The 21,809-nt window shown below is 32.8% G+C and overlaps 3 protein-coding genes across 11 annotated transcripts in view; 2 read left to right on the forward strand and 1 right to left on the reverse strand.

Moving 5' to 3' along the window:
- Positions 1-2,600, forward strand: part of SERCA (ATPase sarcoplasmic/endoplasmic reticulum Ca2+ transporting SERCA) — a 49,617-nt gene extending 47,017 nt beyond the window's left edge. For 3 of the 9 annotated variants that reach the window (XM_088227488.1, XM_088227487.1, XM_088227489.1), the window contains exons 12-13: positions 77-194; positions 1,993-2,600. In XM_088227488.1, coding sequence (XP_088083614.1) covers positions 77-194; positions 1,993-2,021 — 147 coding nt within the window. In that variant the 3' untranslated portion in view covers positions 2,022-2,600. Of the gene's footprint in view, positions 1-76; positions 1,406-1,714 lie in introns of those variants that run through there. The other 6 variants (XM_088227491.1, XM_088227490.1, XM_088227492.1 and 3 more) reach the window with 2 other exon arrangements.
- A 3,699-nt stretch (positions 2,601-6,299) lies between these two features.
- Positions 6,300-7,301, forward strand: tant (tantalus). Its single transcript, XM_088227479.1, has 2 exons — positions 6,300-6,439; positions 6,654-7,301. Exons 1-2 carry the CDS (start codon positions 6,426-6,428, stop codon positions 7,210-7,212), a joined length of 573 nt encoding a protein of 190 aa, XP_088083605.1. The 5' UTR covers positions 6,300-6,425; the 3' UTR covers positions 7,213-7,301.
- A 5,207-nt stretch (positions 7,302-12,508) lies between these two features.
- LOC148280970 (neuferricin homolog) lies at positions 12,509-19,050 on the reverse strand. Its single transcript, XM_088227493.1, has 4 exons — positions 18,327-19,050; positions 15,373-15,516; positions 14,334-14,520; positions 12,509-13,281 (listed from the first exon to the last, which is right to left on the reverse strand). Exons 1-4 carry the CDS (start codon positions 18,595-18,597, stop codon positions 13,101-13,103), a joined length of 783 nt encoding a protein of 260 aa, XP_088083619.1. The 5' UTR covers positions 18,598-19,050; the 3' UTR covers positions 12,509-13,100.
- Between the last annotated feature and the right edge of the window lie 2,759 nt (positions 19,051-21,809).

Below are 21,809 nucleotides of genomic sequence, written 5' to 3' on the forward strand. Positions count from 1 at the left end.
CAGTTTACAGTCAGCGCCCAATGTTATGTCCTTATAACCGGTAGTGCAATAACCACCCGCCCCTTGTGTGTTACAGACTGTATTCCAAGTCACCCCCCTGGGCATCGAAGAATGGATCACCGTGATGAAGTTCTCCATCCCGGTAGTATTGCTGGATGAGGTGCTGAAGTTTGTGGCGAGAAAGGTCGCCGACGGTGAGAACATGTTTCAAGGCATGCAATGGATCGCCCTAATGTGGGTCGTGTTCTTTGGTCTACTGCTCTACGGGCCAATATAACGCCCCGGTAGTGTGGAGGCTCCCCGGCCTGTGTTTGTTTAGTTTGTGCCCCTACCTGACCCCGACCTAATACCACTCGTTACTAAACAAACGATCATCAGTGTGTTTTGAGTGTGAAGAACTGATACTATAGTAGGACAATACATGTTCGGACTACATGCTAATGGTGCTATAACACCCGACAGTTTCGCGCCAGAAATGGACTATATGATTCATTTTTAGTATTTATATAGTTTTAAATGTATCTCATATCATCGGGAGATTGTGTTATGTTAAATTATTTATCTAGCTATGTTTTTTTGTGTTCTCTTTGAATATTAGTCCGTTAATAAATTCTGATATACTCGGGTCACTATAATTTTCGGAAGTGCCTTTAATGCATTTAACATGTACCCGATATTTCCTCGTGTCAATAATATTATTTGTCACTCATCATGCACTTGGTTAGACAATGTAATAATATAAACCTCAAGTTAATTTGCAGAAGCTGGCCCACTGCCACTACAAGTCTATTGTAGCCCAAGTCACGTTTGTTGAGTTGTATGATCACACTTGTGTGAGGCATGATTTGCACGCCCCCAACTTGTTCCTCATCACCTCTTGTTCCTGTTGGATGTTGGAAGCCAAATGTTTGTGCTCAATTACTCAATTCCATTTGTCTATAGTGAATGTTGTACACGCGGTATGGGAAATACACTTCTCGTGCTGATTACTGATCATTACAACATACGCTGGACAGTATGTAAGTAAAACATTCATCCACTTTTCTGGAAGTAGTTTTACATCGCTTAATGTCGTAAAGGATATTTTTAATTGTAACTATGAAGTTTTTTATTGTTAACACATATTGCTTCATATTACATATAAAATGTTAGAATATTTTGAATGGGTAATTGACTAAAGTACTGTAAACCCATAATATATCCCAATGTGATTAACCTTAGAAACGTGTGCAGAGGTGTTTTAGTGTACTTTCTCCTGTATTGACCCTATTCTAGTGGAAAATGTTTGTTGTCCATTCTATCCTAAAAATAAATCCATATTGTATTATGGCACATTGTAACATACTTTTATACATTATGTTTAATTTTATATTTAACATGTGAATAAATACTATTTCACAATCAATCTGGTAATTGGACTAACCGAATTTGTAAACAAATTTACTTATTTATAACCAAGGCTCCTTACAGAGTCTCATTCAGGTAATGTGATTATATTATGTTCAAAATATTTCCTTTTACATTGTATATTTTTAATGTATTTATTATGAATCGTTATAGATAACTTCTTGTTCATGAACCAAATCATTTATACCTATTAATCCCTGTATATGATTTATCACCCCACCCTCCCCTGCCCTGCTCGGCCCCGCCCCGCCCCTCCCCCGCCCGACCTCACACCGCCCATGTCTAATGAGATTGTGTTTTGCCGCAGTGTCCCCGAAGGTATCAGCGAACTAAGAGCGGAGTCAGGGCCGCCGGCCTATCAGGACCCCGTTGAGCCACCCAGACTAACCCTATTCCACCGACACCCATGTTGTGTTTTCCTCTCTACTTATAACACTCGGTTGTGATCTCTCCCTTTGTTGTTTGAACATTTCTTTTCCTCGGACTCACCGCATGCCTCCCCTGGCTGCTCTTATTACAAACTAGTTGTTGAGATACAGAACGCGAAGTTTCCTTCAGCGAACTAACGGTGTTGTTGTTTTTCAGTGGGTGATGTGGTGGTTGACAAGTGGTAACGATAACTTCCGTATACCGCTTTTAGCACCTAATTCGCTACTGCTTATTTTCTAATCTAATTGGCTTTAATCCGACCTACTTGTATTTTCTAAATTAATCGGACCGGAGGAACGCACAAAGGCCCGAGGTTGGGAAGTGTAGCTGAGACACCGCTCTGCCTGCCTCTGCTGCGCCTATTCTCCCTTGCAGCATCTGTGACGTCAGTGGTAGAGTTACTCAATTAAAATAAAAACAAATTGTGTATATATTATATAAATAGGAAAAGTAATTTAAATTGTTGAATAGAATGAAGTGTCTGATGGATTTATGCCTGTCGGGACGGGCGAAATCCAATATATGGATCCCATTTGGTTTGTACTTAAATATTAGATCTATCAAGTTACATGTTTGTGATTGGATCCATATGTGATGTCCATAAAGTAATAATATTTATTTTTTATTTCTCTACGCACGCCCCGACACGCATTTTTACTGATCGGCTTATTTTTGCCAGGACAACAACACAACATCTGGCAGAATATAAATATACCTGTACATTATAATGTATTGTTTTATAAAATAAATTGTTGATAAAGCTATACGCTTAATGGATTTGTAACCCCTGTAGTATAAAGACCTACATCCATATAAATATTCCACACTTTTATACGAGATTGTTGAACAATAATAAATCCTCCTGTTGATGTGATCAGTACTTACACAAGTATTTTTTGTAAGTAGAATTTTATTCTCACAGAGAATTAGAAAGTACAATAAATGTTAAAATTAATCTTATGAAAAATGATTCTAGAAAGAATTAGAAATTAAGGAACATACTGATATGTCTTCCATCACTTCATTTGCATTTTAAATATTGAGATATAACATAATATTATGATTACGTATTATATTATAATACATAGGTGAGAAACTCTAAGTTTTTTTTTCAATTCATTTAGTTTATTGTATTTTCTAATTAAAGTTTTACTGATCTAAACACAAAGGGAAATATGTACAACTATGGACTAAAGTCCGTACCGAGACATATTTCCAGACAAGTTTGTCGCAATGTCCAGCGACCTTCACAAGTTTTCACGTATACATAAATATGTATGTATATAATAAGGAGTATTAACGTAAGAGACCACAAGGAATAAAATTTTAAAATGGGTGGTGCCTTTTATTTCCCGCATCCATTGTTCCATACAGCGTTGTTCATCTTTCGAAGAAATAGTTACTCTAAAAACAGTCATTGATGTAAGTTCATTGTTATTTTATAAAAATAAAGTTACAAGTCAAGAGTTGAGCTAAGGAATTGAAGGAACAATCTGTCATCGAATTCAATTTAAAATATTTTTTTGCATGGCTAAAAAATAAATGCACATGCAATAAGCACACTTAGTTTTAATTTAATGTTATATTTCTGAAAAGATGAATAACTATGTAGAAGAAGCAAATATAAACTTGTCTATATGCAACAAAAAGTGAACACATTTTATCATATACGTAAGTAAACCAAAGAATGGCAAATTTGTCTCCTGGTTTTAAAACATTTTGAAAATTATTGAATGTCCCATTCAGGTCAGCAGATGTAGATTGTGCACATATCTTAAACATCTGTTGGCATTGGTTTAGCTAGCTTACCTCTACTGCTGGAGTCTAGCTATAAATTTGAAATCCACCCTGGCAGTAATTCTGTGGCTTGGATCTAAAAGGACTAATGTCGTAAATTACAGGAGAGTAATTTTTCAGCCATTTCGTAGCCTTTTAATGAACTGTTTGAAACTAATATTAATAAAAAACATTACCACAGACATGTATATAAAATAATTTTTAAAATTTATTGACATCGCCCCTCTAAAAAAATTGGCAAGATAAAAATGAAATTTGACACTGGCCCTTCAAGATCCAAGCCACAGAACATTTTTTAATAGTTAAAATTTGTTTTTGAATGGAAATTAAAGACAAGGCAAATAATATCATTTCGAAAACACCCTTTTAGAATGGTATTGTTTATTTTTATGCAAATGACCTCAAGGGTGATTCACATAATATTGTAAATAGGTAAACATAATATATATCATTGAAATCAATTTGGAATTAATATTTCAAACAAAAAAGATAAATATAAAGAACCAAGACTCAAATAAGAACAACTATTTTTTTGTTAATAACTACAAATAAAAACAGATTGAAAAGAATGGGACAGATGCTTAGTGCTGCATTGAATGTACGAGTATACTTTTTTTAAATTTACGCTACCTCTTGATTAAAAAATAAATATAGGTAAACAGAAATTCAAATTATTTGTCAAAAAATGGCTTCTGGATTTTGGTCAAGTTGTCTGCTCTTTAAACCTGCGGGCTCACGTCGTCCTGGAAGGCTGTTGATGACGATCTTTAGACTTGATTCAGCAGAACTAAGGGGCGCTGGATTGATATGGGAGGAGGCGAGAGTGCTGGCTAGCGATAGAGTCTCTTGGAGGCAACTGGTGATGTCCACATGCTCTTCTTAGGAGCAGATGTGGAAAAAAAGAAAAGAAGGCTCTTTACATTTATATTGTGTGAGTCCTTGGTAACCCAACATATTTGGAAATGCATTTGAGCGCTTAGTTGATGCTATAATCGCTGCGAGAGAAATCCCTGCCAAATAACTGCTTTTGCTGTTTGGCGGGAATTAAATGAATGTTCAAAAACATATGGTTTTGTAAATTTTTTTATTTTTTTTAATGAATAATAATATAGTCACGTGGTATCTGTGTGATGCATAATGGCCCATAAGTGTTCAACTTGATGCAGCAATGGTCACTGTACTAGCACTAGCTGAAACCGTGTATCTGTGAAAAATATCAGAAGTATGAAACCACAAAATTGAAGTGATATTTAAAAAAAACTTTAATCCCCTTGATCTTTATATCATCATAATTTATATACGCACCCAATGGTGCATAGAGCATTTCAACTCCACTCATCATCATCATTCCCTTTCCGCATCTAATGGTGTACAGGGCACTGCATTGGTACACCAATCGCAGCGTATCTTGATCATTTTTGTTACATGAAGGTAAGGTGATCAGTCTTATGCTTCAGGTACTAGTCAAGGGACTATGAAATATTCAAGTGTAAAAACACCTTTTTAAATAATATTTCATATCAACCATGTCGGGAATCGAACCCGAGACCTCTTCCATGGTAGGCAAATGCGCTGACCATTACAACACGAGGCCAACAATTCCACTACATACTGATAAATGATTAGTGTCTGTAAATAAAGTAAACTACAGTTTCCATTTTATTTTAAAGGAAAACCCGCTTAGCCTATGTTTTAGAAGCTTGTCAGGAGGTAGGTAAGAAAGGATATGGAAGGTAGTTATGAATAATACACCACAACACCCAGACTAATTGAGAGAAACCGCAATCCTTGTATCATTGTTGGTTATTTAATAGATTGTGCCGTGGCACCCGTTAATGTATTCAATATCAAATTTTATAATCTTTATAGCAGAGATAACTTTAATAATCTAATTAATCTCCATCTTAGAACAAGGTGAGCTATATTAGATGGAGACTATCTTAACCAAAGGACACTTTGTATGAATTTTCTAATCCACTAGTTTTTTATTGATTATTATTATTTTTTGAAGAAATTCGGGAGTCTAAGCTTTCACAGCTTAATACATTTTTATCTTCATCTTTGTTGAAATATCAATCTTGGTAAACTCCCTTGAAGGTAAGATGCAGTTAGTACTTGTCTATAAAAATTAGTTGAGATCTTTGAAATAAAAGTAAGTTATCTTGAAAACAAAATTACAAATTGGGTATGTACTTACTTTATTACGAAAAAAATATTATAAATTAAAACACGAAAAATCATAATTAAATAATTAGAGATATACAAGTATTATATGTATTTATAAATAAAAAAGGTTTTCTAAATAATTATAAATCTTGGCATCTCTGTAGCCTTTTTTGATTATGAATTGATAAACTAAAGCAAATTATGCATAGTTTTCCCCAAACACGTGTTTAACGCCCTTGAAGTAATTTGTTTTTAAAAAATATCGCTTTTAGCTTTACCAATTATAATATGGTATTTATTCACCATTTCCATTATTTTTAAGAAATAAAACTATTCTATATCTGTGGACCCCAAAATAATTATTTTCGGAGAAGAGAGAAATATAAAAGTTCGTTTGATGTTAGGTACCTATTTAAAATTGTTTACAAAAATGTCCAGCTAAGTTACGAGTTTATGTTTAGCGCCATCCCAAAATGAGGTTGGCATTATTGAGATTTTGATATTTTCTATATTTTTTACTTTTCATCTAAGCTCTAATTTTTGACATGTTGTGCATGGATGTGTTTGTTTGAAAACTTATTTCACTTTTATAAATTTTATTCGCTATCACAACCGCACAACCAGCAATGGAAAATGTGAGGTGGGTAATCCTTATCTTATATTCATTTTGACTAGTTGAGTTAAATTAAATTTATAGAGTTTTGTTCGTTTTTTGTATTTATAGATGTAATAATTTATTTAAATGTTGTTATAAAAGAAAACATCGATTGATTAATGATTTATACTACCCAAGTATCGACATATTAGTTTAGCATGTTAACTTTTTCATTGAAACAATTTTCAAATTATTGAAGGTTGGATGCTGAGCTCCCATGTAAAATGGCCTCTTTAGATTTATGGGAATCTCCTAATAAGATGGAAGAAGAGAATACTCCACAGTCAAGCACAACTTCAACCCGAAGGTCATCTAGAAAAAAAAACCAATCCTCAAATGGGGTAACCAACAGAAGGGTTATAATGAAGCCCAGAAAAAGAGAACTGAAAGTATCTATGTCAGAAGTTGAATTACGAAATTACTATTGTAATCAAAAGGTTAAAACTACATCTCAAACATTAGAAACAATTTTCGAAGAGCCTAAAGCTGGAATCTGCAATACAACAATACTCATTGGCTCTAAAAAAATAAAAAGATCTCTCACATTCCCTTTAGGATCTTCTCACACCAAAGAAAAAATTAAAAAACGGAGGTCCAAAATCAAAAGGCTTTTGGGTAGTAAGAACTTCTTGAAGAGGAAGAAGCTATCTATGCAAGCATTCATTAAGAACCTCCAAACACTAGACCCCGATGAACCCATCAATCCGACCTTCATACAAAAAATTGACAGCAGCAACGATTGTGAAGGTGATAAATAGACTGAAAGGATGCAAAGCTTGTATTCCTAATTATGTGTTCTTTTTTATGTTTTTTTTCCGTGTATCAAATAAAACAATGTTAAGTATTACTCTTTTTCTTTCATTTAGATTGAGGATGTATGTGGAGTAAAGATAATGTCATAATGTTTCATCCAAAATAAATGCATTTGACAGTTGACATAACTCTTCCGCTACCTATTCCATTTTATGTTTGAACTTTGCTCCATAACTCATCTTTAGTTGGTTGTTTAAGCAGATCGGGCATACCACATGCCTGATTAGATCTCTCTGGTGCCATTGTATCATGGGCTAATTCAGAGCCACAACAGTTAAAACCTGCTAATTGTAACATGATTTATAATGGCTGGACTATTGACCGCATACTTTGAGTTTATAAAGTCTTTCAATATCAAAACCACGTAAGAAACAAAGTGGAAAATGAGATATTTGCAAATAAGATCTTTCTTCTGGCAATTAAAAAAAGGCACAAGTTTAAAATATTTTTTGATTGAAGGTTTTAATAAAAATAGACATATAAATTCTAATTGCTTGTGTTTCATTTTAGAGATTACATTTCAAAGCTATATACAGTGGAACCTCTTTATTTGTCAACCCCCATATTTGTCGTCACTTCCAACCAAAATTTAAATGTGTGTAATGATAATTTGATTTACTACTACAGGAACGTTTTACAGGGCAGACAAAAACAGGCAACATTGGACAAGTTCTTTGTTGAATTCAGTGCTACTGGATCATCTGCTGAACGGAGCCCATGATCAGAATTGGAATTACTATTGGCTGTTTCGTTGGAATTTATAGCAACTTTTATTCTTCACATTCATCTTCCTCTTCAACTACTATCTAGTACAGAGTTTTTCAGGAACGGAACACTTTGCAAATCCAACAATTTTAACCAAACTCTTTTAGGTTGGGTAATTCATAATAGTAAAAAATAATAATAATACGTCGATGACGCACACACATGCTAAATCATTTCATGAAAAATAAAGCGATGACAATTGAACCAAGTCATCATTTCATTGATTGATTTAGTGTTTATTTTGTAGAACTCCATATTTAAACTTATAATATTAGAAATCAAACACTCATTTGAGTCCACTGAACACTTTATTTTATTTTTACAAATATGTAAACATTCAATAAATATGGCATTCATTTGAAAAATGCCCTAACAAGGCGAAACAATTGTCACGAAAATTTTGTTTTTATATTTGTAAAAATAAAATAAAGTGTTCAGTAGACTCAAATCAGTGTTTGATTTCTAATATTATAAGTTCATCATTTCATATTGGATTAAATACATTATATTCTGTAATACTAACTGTATTGCACATAAGCAACTTCTTGCAGTACATTAACATCGTTCCTACCATGGAGACATAAAGAGATCACAGAGTGTGGTAACGCCCAGTCAGCCTAACAAATCAGCTCAATGCAGGCACTCCGTTCCAGCATGTAATTCATGCGCAGCCAGTTTAACTCATCGCCGCAACACTCACGCGACATAATTCAATTCATTAGCCCGGTACTTCAAGTGACTTCTGAATTTGTGCTGCAAGATATTTTTTATATATTATTCTTTACTTTATTTTGTAACTGCCTTTTCCATACTGTAATTATTAACTATCTTTCATGCAATTTCTTACCAGGTTGTTGGTTTTCTATAGATAAAAATTCAGGACCAAAGCTCAAATAAATATATATTATCAGAATGTAACTGGTTTGCGCTCAAAGATGAATGACTTTTATCTTAATGTGACTAATAACGACTATGATGCTATATTTATAACAGAAACGTGGCTACTCCCTAATATTCACAATTCTGAACCATTTGACGACCGTTATCAGGTTTACAGTCATAATAGAGAAGGTGGTGGTGTAATGATTGGATTGAAAAAATAATACAAAGCTTTTCAACAACTTGTATGGGAATCATCAGTTGAAGACATATGGGTAACATTAACTATTAATAATAATATAAAAATTAACTTATGCTGTGTCTATATTCCACCAGGCGTTAACCATTTATCTCATTCTCTAATCTTTCTCAAAAAATGATGTGATATTAGAACTAAACATCCCAATGATGAATTTATTATAATAGGTGATTTTAATCTGCCCCAAGCCTCATGGCATAAGAGTATCGATGGGACCATGTGTATGGTGAATAGTAATCAAACTGTTACTAAAGCTAAATTTTCAGATTTATTATCGTATACTAGTCTATCACAGTATTGCAGCATACCAAATAATAACAACAAATATCTCGATCTAGTCATAAGTTCTTATAATTTGGAAATCTCCAAAATTAGCCAGCCTCTCATCCCTGAGTGTCGGCACCGTATCGCTCTATGTATTAAAATTGAATTATCCGTTTTTACACCGATGCCTAATCACTCCCGTACTATAACATTATTTAAAAAGGCAAATTATAATACAAATTACAACTCCCTTCAGAATATCAACTGGGATAGCGAATTTTTAATATTTCTAGTAACACTGCTGTAGAAAGATTCTATCACTTCTTAAGGGAAATTATATCTGTAAATATTCCAACGAGAGAATGCAAATCAAATAACTCATATCCTGTATGGTACAGTCCAGCATTAATTAAACTCACTAAAGAAAAATTAAAAAAAAATTGAAGAAATTTAATAACCCCCTTGATAAGATTTAGTTTAATATTATGCGCGCAAGACGAAAACAAATGGCCAAAGATTGCCTAAAAAGTTTTGTAAATGGCTCTGAGATTAAAATTTGTAAAGATCCAAAGCAATTTTGGAATTGAAAGAAGAAAGAAAAAAGAAAGAGGAAAAACAAAAATCATGGTTTGCCGCAATCTATGGTTCTTGATGATATTACAGCGGACAACCCCAGTGATATTTGTGAACTATTTTTTTAAAGCATTTTGTTACTTCCTTCAATCATTGCACCCCCAACACACAATTACCTTATACAAACTGATGATCATGTCAACATATCTTCTATTTCAATTTCAAAAAGGATGATTATTGGTCATATTAAAAGTTTGTCAAATAGTACAAGTGATAACATATCTTCATATTTCATTAAAATGTGTTGTTATGAAATTGCCAAACCATTATTTTTACTATTTCAATTGTCATTAAGTGAAGCCATACTTCCTGATATGTGGAAAAGCGCCTTTATTACACCTATATATAAATCTGGTTCCAAAAATGATATAAAAAATTATCATCCAATCTCAAAATTAACTATTATTGGCAAACTTTTTGAAAAATAGTCTACAGTCAACTTTATAATGCTGTCAAAAACATTATCATCGAGAACCAACATGGTTTTGTAAAATTTAGATCTGTCACTTCTAATCTTGTTGTATTTTTAGAATCTGTTTTAAATGCAATGGACGAAAGAACTCAGGTAGACGTAGTGTAAACTGATTATTCAAAGGCCTTTGACACTGTTAGGCATAGTATATTACTCAATAAATTATAGAATTTGGGTATCCACGGTAATCTGCATAGGTGGCTGACGTCTTTCCTTAATAATAAACTACAATCAGTAGTCATAAACGGGTTTAGTTCCGATGTTGTAAATGTACCCTCAAGCGTTCCACAAGGATCGCATTTTGGGCTATTACTAGTTTATAATTTTTATCAATGACATTGATAAGTACTTTAAATTTGCAAATTTTTTACTTTTTGCTGATGACATGAAAATTAGACTGTGTCAAACTCCAAGAAGATCTCTATAGATTAAATTTATATTGTAATTAAAACTTACTAAAATTGAATATTAAAAAATGCTCTATTTGCTAAAAACATTTTCGAGGAACAACTTTAAAATCATCCATAATTATTGCCTTGACTATCAAGTACTTACTAAAGTTAATGAGATGCGGGATCTCGGGGTTCTACTTGATAATAAGTTAACGTTTGAGGCACAACTCAATTGTGAAAAAATCATACCAAATGTTAGATTTTCTCTTCCGTTTATACGAATGTAAATCGGAATGGAAATCCCTATGGAAAGAATTCAATAATGCGCGCACTCTTAGAACTCTTTACTTTACATATGTTCGAAGTCAATTAGAATTTGCATCTCCCGCTTGGAGCCCTCAATACAAAAAATACATTAACCGAATTGAATCTATACAATCAAAATTTATATCGTATTGCAATTTTAGACGGTTGACTCAGAATACAGGTCCAGATGAATCTACAAACTTACCTAAACTCCAAACTCGCAGGAATATGGCTGATGCCATTTTTATGTATAAAACTTTGAATAACATGATAGATTGCCCTAAGATTCTATCACTTATTAATTTTAGAGTCCCAGTAACGCAGACCAGAAACTAATCCCTTTTTAAAATTTCTAAATGTTCCACTAAATCTTTTCAAAATTCATTTGTAAATAGAACCTGCAATATGTGTAATAAGAAATTAAATTGCATTGATATTAATAACATATCTTTAACTTCCTTTAAAAGTGAAATTTCCAAAAATAATTCGAGTTATGATGTTGCGCCTTGAATCCGCAGCCTATATTATGCAGGTTATGTGTAGTTCTGTATGTAGGCACATGATAAATGTACACTGTATGGTCAACTTTATTTATATTATAATGTGCAACTGTGTGACCAATATTCAAAAGTAGATATATTTTGAATAATATGCTTTACATTTCTAGTAATATTATAAGTTTTGTATGATTAGTTATTTTATGTTATGTATATTTTTTATGTGACAACATTTAAAATAACAATATTATGTGGAGGCCTCGAATTGGACTTTATGATATGTATTTATGGTGTTATTATTATGTTAATTTTGTTAAATAGCTAATCTTAAGCATGTTTCACATTTTGTAAAATGTTTCCCTCGGCACGGGACACCCCAGTGAGGGAACATTATTCTGTATAAAAAAAGAATACAAACAATGTAAAAGTATAAATAAATAAGTAATTATTTGACAAATTACAACAGGAATGGAGAATACCTTAAAGTAGGGAATATGGTGGCTTCAGCCAGACGACAGAATTTGATCTAGGATATGGCTCTACCCAATGTAGGGAGTACCGCTTTACAAACCGTTAAACTACTGGGAGTTTTACTCAATTCTGACCTATCACTTGATGCTCAAATGAGTAGAACGATAAGTTCATGCTTCTACCAGCTGAGACAAATTAAATGCATACGCAAAAATTTGCCGGTTGATGCCACCCGTCAATTGTGATTTAAGTATCTACTTCAGATCTCGAAGATAATTTTTTTTTCATAATAATTACTAAAAATGTGTGTTCATAATAATTATAATTTTATTTGTAAGACATAATAAAAATATAACACTTAAAATGCTTCTTAAAAGGAATGAAAATTATCATATTTTTTACAAAAATCAACGGATCACAGATTTCATTACTCTACATCAAATGAACATAGTTATGCAGAAAGCAGCCAGCTATAGAAAAGTGAAACTGAGATAAAAGCACCTTTGTGAAAAGAGTGAATAATAAAATCTACACAACAGTTGGAATGTTTTTGACATTGACAAATGATAAATACATTAGTTTTTTATATTACAAACAAGACTCTAATTACACATTTGACTAGTTTTAATGATTTTTAATGTACTGTTAGATTTTTCTGGTGCTGTGGGTGTTTTTTGCGGATTGAGAAATGCCGTTTTTGTGATCACCAATTTTAGAAGGTGATTATTACAGTTTTTGGTATGAAAGCAGTTGTCAGTTTTTAGCAGAACATAGAATTGACCTTGCTACAACCGAAAACACCAATATCCATTTTTTTCTTTTTAGCTTTCTGAATAACTACGTTCAAATATATTTAGGCTCAAAGGTTTCAACCAGTGTGTTATATTATTTTCATTTACGACTCTGAGTTCTTAACAACACAACTAACTGATAAGGAGTCACAATTTTCGTAGCTCTTTAATAGTGCATTACTGTCTGCATCTTTTATGTTCTTCACACAAACACATCTTGGTTCAGAGGATCCTTTAGAGTACAGCATCCTTGGAACTCCTTCCCAATCTCTATCTATTCCCCCGCTAAAATGCACAAGATGAAATTAAATTGAAAACAGAATTACATACGTATATTTATATATTTTTATTTATTTTATGTATTTATTATGGTTCACAAACAATAAACAATACATACGACATTAGTATAATAATCAAATCTGTTATGTTTAGATATTGTTCATTAATTATATGTGAACATAACATGCACAAATAAGTAAAAAAAAGTTCTATTTTTTTAATTGACTAGCTTAAATTGGCTGTCCACTTTGATTCCTTCTAAAAATGAATAATGCCAAAAATTGACACATGCGCCAGGCGGAGCGCCGCTAACATTGAATTAAGATGGGCTGATGAAAAAACGGGTGTCATAATATGTCGACTGTATACTATCAAAGGAAAATGGTCCTTAGGAAATAATGTTCGAAATGATACTCTCCAAATAGAGAAGCTTTAAATAATATATGTAATCTGCGAGCTTAATTAAGGAGGAAAAAACATTAACTGTGTTTTGAGATGTCAAAATACAGTATACATTTTATATGAAGAAGCTAAAGTAATCGGCCAGTTTCTTTCCGCCACTGGGAATGGGCTGGGCGCTGGATGAGCTTATCATCATCATTCCCTTTCCGCATCTAATGGTGCATAGGGCACTGCAGTAGTACACCAATCGCAGCGTATCTTGATCATTTTTTGTTACATAAAGATAAGATGATCAGCCTTACCCTTCAGGTACCAGTTCAGGGACTACGAAATATTCTAGTGTGAAAACACCCTTTTAAATAAATATTTCATATCAACCATGTCGGGAATCAAACTCGAGACCTCTTGCTTGGTAGGCAAACGCGCTGACCATTACACCACAAGCTCATAGATGTTTATATTTTTTTTTTAGGAAAATAGTATAAAGGATGATGGTAATTTATAATAAATGCAAATTATTTAATTTATTTTCCCTTAACTAAAACTACTATAAAACATTATTATTGATAGTCAAATATAATGGTAAGCTGCACATAATCGCTTATATGAACAATTTACCCCTGATATCTAAATATATGGGTCTGATATCAACAGACCTTTTCTTTGTGCACCAAACTCTGCTTCCCAAAGTCGCATCCCATTCTGCATTACAAGGTGGATATTCCAAACTCGCTTCATCTTTTTTTAACTGAATTTGGATGGCGTTTTTCAGTTTCAGCTCTACATTTCTCATATATTCAGTTTTATCTCCGTATGAATCATAAAAACGGCCTATTAGTTTGCCTGAGGAAGAAATAAATCAAGAATTATAATTATATATTTTTTTCAGTTCAGTGCCACAAAGTGGCATTTATTTATGAAAAAATAGACAAAATTATACGGTTATCAGTGGATCTCCAAGTAATTATGTATCATTACAATACATAATATGTATGAGGGTTGATTTATATGCTCCACCCTTGGTCTGCTTTGAATTGACCAGTCGAGCTGATGTGTATGCATTATGTATCCCTACGTGTAAAGTACCGAGCGACAAGTTGAAACCTACAACAGGCCGCTGACCACCGCAAAATGCTGCAAGCTGCTGTTTCATTAGGACAATGCTCCAGCACACAGTGTGTTAGTGTCAATGGCTGCTATTCACAAACCTAGGTTTACCTATTCCCAAAATTCAAGAAACATTTACGTGGAAATAGACTTTTGAATGACAATATGTACTATGTAGATGAGTGGATGGCAGGGGTTGGACAAATGTTTTACCAGGAAGCTATAGAAATGTTGGAGCGTCGCTGGAATTAGTCGAAGGGGATTAGGTCAAAAAAAAGGTACCAAAACTTTTCTGATCCCTTTTGAAATAGGTCAGGGGTGGAGCACATCAATCAACCCTCATACTACAATTGATGTTGAAAAAATAAGAGTTGTGATTTTGACATTAGTAATTGGATTTTATAAACATTATTTTCATGGATGATTTTATAACATCTGTTTCATCATTTTCACAAATTACAAAAAATTGTCTAGGAAATGTTATGGGACACAATTTTCATAAAACAATATGAAACACTTATTTCTATATTTATGGCATTCAAAAGCCAAATTTCTATTTTGTTATTTAATAATAAATTTAAACTTTACCTTTGTAAATGTATTGGTTATCGTATAGTTTTGACCAATTTTCTAAATCTAGTAATTCTGAATGAGAAAGTTCTAAAACCGCATCCAACTGTTTGTTTGTGTCGATGAACTCTCCTGTTATAAAAGACTTAGAAGCATCTCGACCTAAAGTAAAACAACAAAATAAATAAAAATCAATTTTATGTTTTTACTAAAATAGATACAGTAGATCTCCAATTATCTTAAATCAATTGGGACCGGACCCCATTCGGATAATCAAAAGTTTGAATAATTAGATTTTTTCCGAAAAAGAGGTATATTTTATTTATTTATTTTATTAGGTAAACAAACAGTTTGTACACAAATATTGCCAATTTCTTTGTATATTAGTGTAAGAAACTCATGAACACACCAAAAAAAATGTTTACACTTAATACAATAATTTTAATTATGTTCAATATAATAAATGTAAATGAAACGAAATGAAAAAATATGTATATAATAATAAAGTTCTACTTCTCTCAAAATTTCTATAATTTTTGACCTAAATTCATATTTGACCTAAGCTCATAATAATTGTAGATTTTAATATATCAGAAATAAAATGGGACCCTGACAGCACATTTAATAACAGAATATTTTATATTTCTAATTAAGTGAATCAAAAAGCCCAGCATTTAGTTAACATGTCATTATTATGTAAATTCTATCAATTTAATAATTTACTCAACTCAAATGATAAAAATCCTAGACCTAGTTTTTTTCTGATAAAACTAATATTGATGTTTTTCCAGCGGCGGGATTATCAAACATAGATCACCATCACCCTCCATTTAGTATAAATGTAAACTCAGAAAGAATCAAATTTCTAAAAATAAATCATTTTGATGATAAATATAATTTCAAAAGGGGAAATCTTGATAGCTGTCACCATGAGCTATTGTCCACAGACTGGAACTTATTGTTTAATAATATCAAAGATGTTAACACTATAGTGCAGTTGTTCTATGACAAATTATGTAACATGCTTAATTATCAACTACTGCTTTACAAAATTGTGACAGGAATGGTTGACTGTACAGAGCTGCTTGGTTTAATAACAATACATGTGCCAGCCAGGATTTGTAGACGGTACCACCTGTTTCATGTACCAATAAGTAAAACATCGTATGTTAAAAATGCTTTTTTTCGTAGGACTTTTTCAATTACAAAATTTAAAAATATAGATTATACAAACATCACTCTGTCAGATTTAAAATTTACACTAAAAATGTATTATGTAACTTAGTAGACATTATAATAATAAATATGTACATCTCCCCCCCCCCTCCTTATCCTCTCTTCAAGCATTTTTGTCCTTATCCCGCCCAATTAACAGTAACTTCATGTTCTTAAAATTAATATTTAAAAAATCTTTGATTATTGAGTACTTGAAAATAACATTTTTATATGTATAAATTGTATGTATTTATTTGATATGTAATATATATTTTCTTTACTAACTTTGTATACTATGTGGAAATCTGTTATTAGTTCTGAGTTTATACACTATATCTGTTTGTTTACTAAAAATAAGTATGTAGAACTGTTGATTTCCCTAATAAAATAAAATAAAATAAAATAATTGACAAATTTATGCCTAAAAAAGATAAAGTTTTTTTTTAATTTTCAACAAGTGTGTGAACATTTCAACAAGCTAATCAAAATCAAATAATCATTACCCACTATGGTTTAGTCAGTCACTCATAAAACTTCTAAAAAAAAATTTAAAAAAGACTCCGAGCTAAAAAATATAATAATCCTTCAGATCATTATACATTTTAAGAGCAAGATAAAAAAAAATCAAAAGGAATGCTACAACTCCTTCATAAATTCTGTTAAGTCAGCAATTCAAACTGATGTCAATTCAATTCAATTCAACTGTGATGTTTCTGGTCTTACTCCAAATCATTGAGAACCACAAACTGTATTCCACAATCTATGAATCTAAATAACATACATGTAGAGAACGGTGAACAAATTGTTAATCTTTTCTCAGAATATTTCGCTTCAGTCTATCAAATGAACCCATCATTGCAGTTTACAGATGTAAATGGTGCTCTTGATTATAATCAGTGCGGTATGGGCTCAGGAGCTATTACTATGCAAACTGTAAAGGAGCGATTGAGGCAGATTGATATAACCAGGGGCCCTGGACCTGATTCAAGTTCTAATAAGAAAACATTTTTTATATCCAATTTCCCTTGGGGCTGAACTTCCTCATTGGTGATGAACGAAAGTAAGTCAAAAGTGATGGTATTTGAAAAGCGAAGTGATGTTACTGATTGCATGATAAATGTAAACAACTAATGTCTTGAATAAGTAGAAGAGTTTATGTATCTGTGAAGTGTGTTATCAAGAAATAGAAATAGATATTGAAAGGATAATGAATGCGGACAACATAATGAACAGCGCACTAAGCACAGGAATTGCTAATAAAAATATGTTAATCGAGGCTAAACAGGCAGTGCACAACGGAGTTTTAGTCCCAACACTTATGTATGGAAGTGAAACATGGAACTGGCAGAGGAAGGATGAGAGCAAAGTGAAAGCAGTCGAAATACGATCTTTTAGACAAATGCGTGGAAAATATTACAGGGTTATGAATGATGAAATCAGACGTAAGTGCAAATCTGAGACAGGTACAATTAATAAGATTAAGACAGGATCTCTGAGATGGTTTAGTCATGTAAAATTAATAACACTAAAGCAGTTCGCACTGGATGCATCGGGCAGATGCGATGAACTATCTAAGACAGGTTTTAACTGCTAAATAATCCAATATACTATATTGTTTGAAAACTGGCGATTTTTAAGCAGCAACACGGTATTGACTGCTACAAACATTCTATGTAGGCTCAAATTTGGTGACCAAACAGAACTTTATGAAAGTGTAAATATTTCATGAATGTGAATAATAATAATTACAAATTTACCTATAAATATATTATAATTTGAACCGGGTCCGTAATGTTGTTTTCCGGCTGTGACATCATATACTTTCCCCAGAATCGACAAATATAACAAATCTGAATTCACTCCATTGAACATTTTTAGTTCACTGACGGTGAACAATATCTCATCCTTATTTTTGGGTTTTAAATATTTAGAGTAAATGTTTGAGAGAGATACTAAAATATGTTGTTGAAAGTAAAATAAAACAATACCCAAAATGACGGTTAACAAAGGTAAAACTTTAAAATTCATGACTTTGAAATGAGTACTTGGCTCAAAGAAAGCTACAAAGAAAGCTACACCTTATGAAGCAAACAATTCGCTCAGGGAGCTTTATAAAAACTTTAAACGCAAACAGAATTCGTTTGCAGCTTTCAAAGCGTGCTAATAATATTTACTATTCTCACAGCCATAGATGTTATATGCCGACTTGATTATAGACAATGATAACTGATAACTCAGATCTCTGATTCGTTGCAGATATTATAGTACTAATTGATACTTTGTAGCATCCAATTCGACATTAAGAACAGAATCACAAAATAAAATTACGATCTCGTTTCTTGTTTGACGTTGACGTTGCTTTGACACTCGACGCCAGAGATTATACACGACGCCACAGATTTATAATTTCAAGTTTTTTGACTTGTTGAGTGAGAAAAAAATAAGGAGGTATTATATAAAACTTCACGGAAATTATACTATATGAATGACCTATATGCCAACAAAGTAGGACAGCTTTTTTTATTGTCAAATAAATTTAATTTAAAATGGAAAATCAGAAAAACGACAACGACGCTAATTTTATAAACAAACCATACAATTTTATAGTTTTAAAATATACCATATAACTCATTTGAATTTTTCATATATGAATAATGGTGTATTCGTTTAATAATAATAATAATGAAATTGCTATTATTTTCATTTAAAATACGCACATTTTAGCAAAGCCAGGATTTGGCCATGTGCGAATGTAAACTTGAGGAGGAAGATCTAAACCATGTTTAACTGATTTGTGGTCCCGTGTTAGTATTGTGGACTCACGGATCAAATGTCTGCGGTTCAAATTCTGCTTTACCGTAACTCGATTGCCATTTTTTCAGTAAAAGTTATATACGACTGTTACAAAATTCTCTGAAAATTAAAGTATTTATGTAAGTAGTAACTCAAATATTAATTTAATGTTTTTTTTGGATGCCCTAGACATTATTGTTGTCTTTAGTTCCTATCTGACCCTTTCCGAAACTAACATTTAACTCCCTACTCATATTCTAACGCTCCTGTCCTCAGTCCCAATAAACTTATATTTATGAAAATATCTATTAATTAATATGGTGTTAAGTACCAAATATGTTTGTGTTTATGGTGAAATAAATAAATTATTAAATAAAAAAAATATTGTAATAGAACTCGACACTGACTAGAAGCAATACCCTTTTTGCGTTGCTAGAATACCGCAGTAGGGAGGTGATAAAACCAATAAACAAAGAAGAATAAGCTAAATATTTTTACGTACGTATTTTTTTGCTTTTGTTGAAGCCTTCTACTAAAATACAATAATAGCGGTCGAAAACAAGTAACATTTATTATTTATGAATTACAATGAGAGAGCATATATAGAAACAACAAAACCTACAGTGCGATTCTGAATGCTCTCTAGGGAGTAAAGAAAGCATTGCTATCACCTAATTAATTACGTTCTGCAACGGTTTCTCTACCCTCGAGAGAGCGTTCATAAATACCTATAGAATATACTATGTAATACGAGATGTACCTAGTCTAGTTATTATATACACCTTTTTAACATCACGATATATTTTTTAACTGCCTTTTTAAAATTGTATTTTATTAGTGAAAATTAGCTTGAATCATCATCATCATTCCATGTCTTCTCCCTAGTTGGAGCATATGGTGTCCACAAAGATCCTCCAAGCATCTCTGTCGTTTTCCAGCTCCTGTGCATCCTCCCAAGTCAGGTTCGCGTCCCATAGTTCTGATACGAACTGCCGACGAACAGTAAGCAGTGGAGTCCAGAAAGTCGAGAACCTGATACTTTGTAAAATAAAAGGCACCCGCAGTACATGGCCAAGCCAACCATTTCACCTCCGTTTGATGACAGTTGTCTCCGGAGTTTGTTCCGTCCGTTTTCTCATTACTTCATTATTTACAAAGTCACACACCCAAGATTCTTCAGAGACCTCTACTCTCGAAACTCTGTATATTTTGCTGTTTTTGGCCCTCGTGAGGTGTGCCACGATTCGCATCCGTAGAGTAAAATAAGTGTTATGCATGAGTTATAAAGGCGGAATTTAGTTTTTGGGTAAATATTCGATCTCCAAACAGCCTTTATACTGTTGAATGTGGCACCCCTGGGGTGCTATTTTAAACCACTCTCATGGCACGAGAAAATAGTTTTTTATTCACGAGATAACAGTATTATCTCGTGTATTTACATACAAAATACACGAGATAATACGGCCACGAGAGCATTTAGAATACCAGCCCTAGTATTTGATAATCTCATCTCTTAAGATGACATGGTTCAAACAAAGTCGATATTGGGCATCAAGGCATGAAGTATTACACAGTACATAAGTTTTTGCGATATTGATTTAACTCATGCTTGCGGAATACCTATTTAAGCTATCTACACAGGCCTGAAGACCCGTGACTGAATCGGCAACTATAACTGCATCATAGGCATTCTCTAGGCTACAAAGATACTGCTATTGACCACGGGGAGTATATAAGTGAGTGTTTTTCCAATACTCTCTTTCCAGATCCTTTCTAACGCGACTCGCTTATACCAAGGATATATAATTTATATTTATCCATGATACGAGTTGCGTGAATATCTTTTCCGAGGACCTGCATTGTGCGCGCGTTGTATGTACCGATGCGCAAGGAAGATTTATTGGATAGAAGTGTTTTTTTCGAATGAATTGACTTTTTTGCGTTGCCGGGTCGGGTATAAGGGATGCCGGTATCCTAGGCATTTTATGGAGGTTTAGTAATTAATGAGTTTTTAGAAGGTAAAGTGATTAGTCCTACGCTCCCAAGGCCTGAGGTCTGTGGGCAAACGCCTTGTAATCCCTGAGGTCGGCTCAATCTACCCACTTAGACATGGGCTACCATATTCGATCTCCTTTCGTCTGATTTCTCAACACTAACCTGTCTGGCATGGGAGTCCCTTTTGGTATTTACTAACACCAGCATAGCTTGGTAAATCATTAAAATACTCAAGTCTCACCACCATAACAAGATAGAGATACAGAGGAGGAAATAATTTAGAACAGTGGAAGAAATTAGTTTGAATGGCATATTTTAACCATATCGTTTTAACAATTTTTAAACGTACCCACATTAAAACGCAAAAAAAATGTGAATTCAATCGTACTTATGTTATGCATCCCTAAGTTTCTATCCCAAAATATGTATTTATTTGCAGTTATATTTTGTTT

This window comes from Micrasema longulum, unplaced genomic scaffold (genome assembly GCF_059751315.1).
Source record: "Micrasema longulum isolate JH-2025_06_02 unplaced genomic scaffold, ASM5975131v1 h1tg000508l, whole genome shotgun sequence".
NCBI classification, from domain to species: domain Eukaryota; kingdom Metazoa; phylum Arthropoda; class Insecta; order Trichoptera; family Brachycentridae; genus Micrasema; species Micrasema longulum.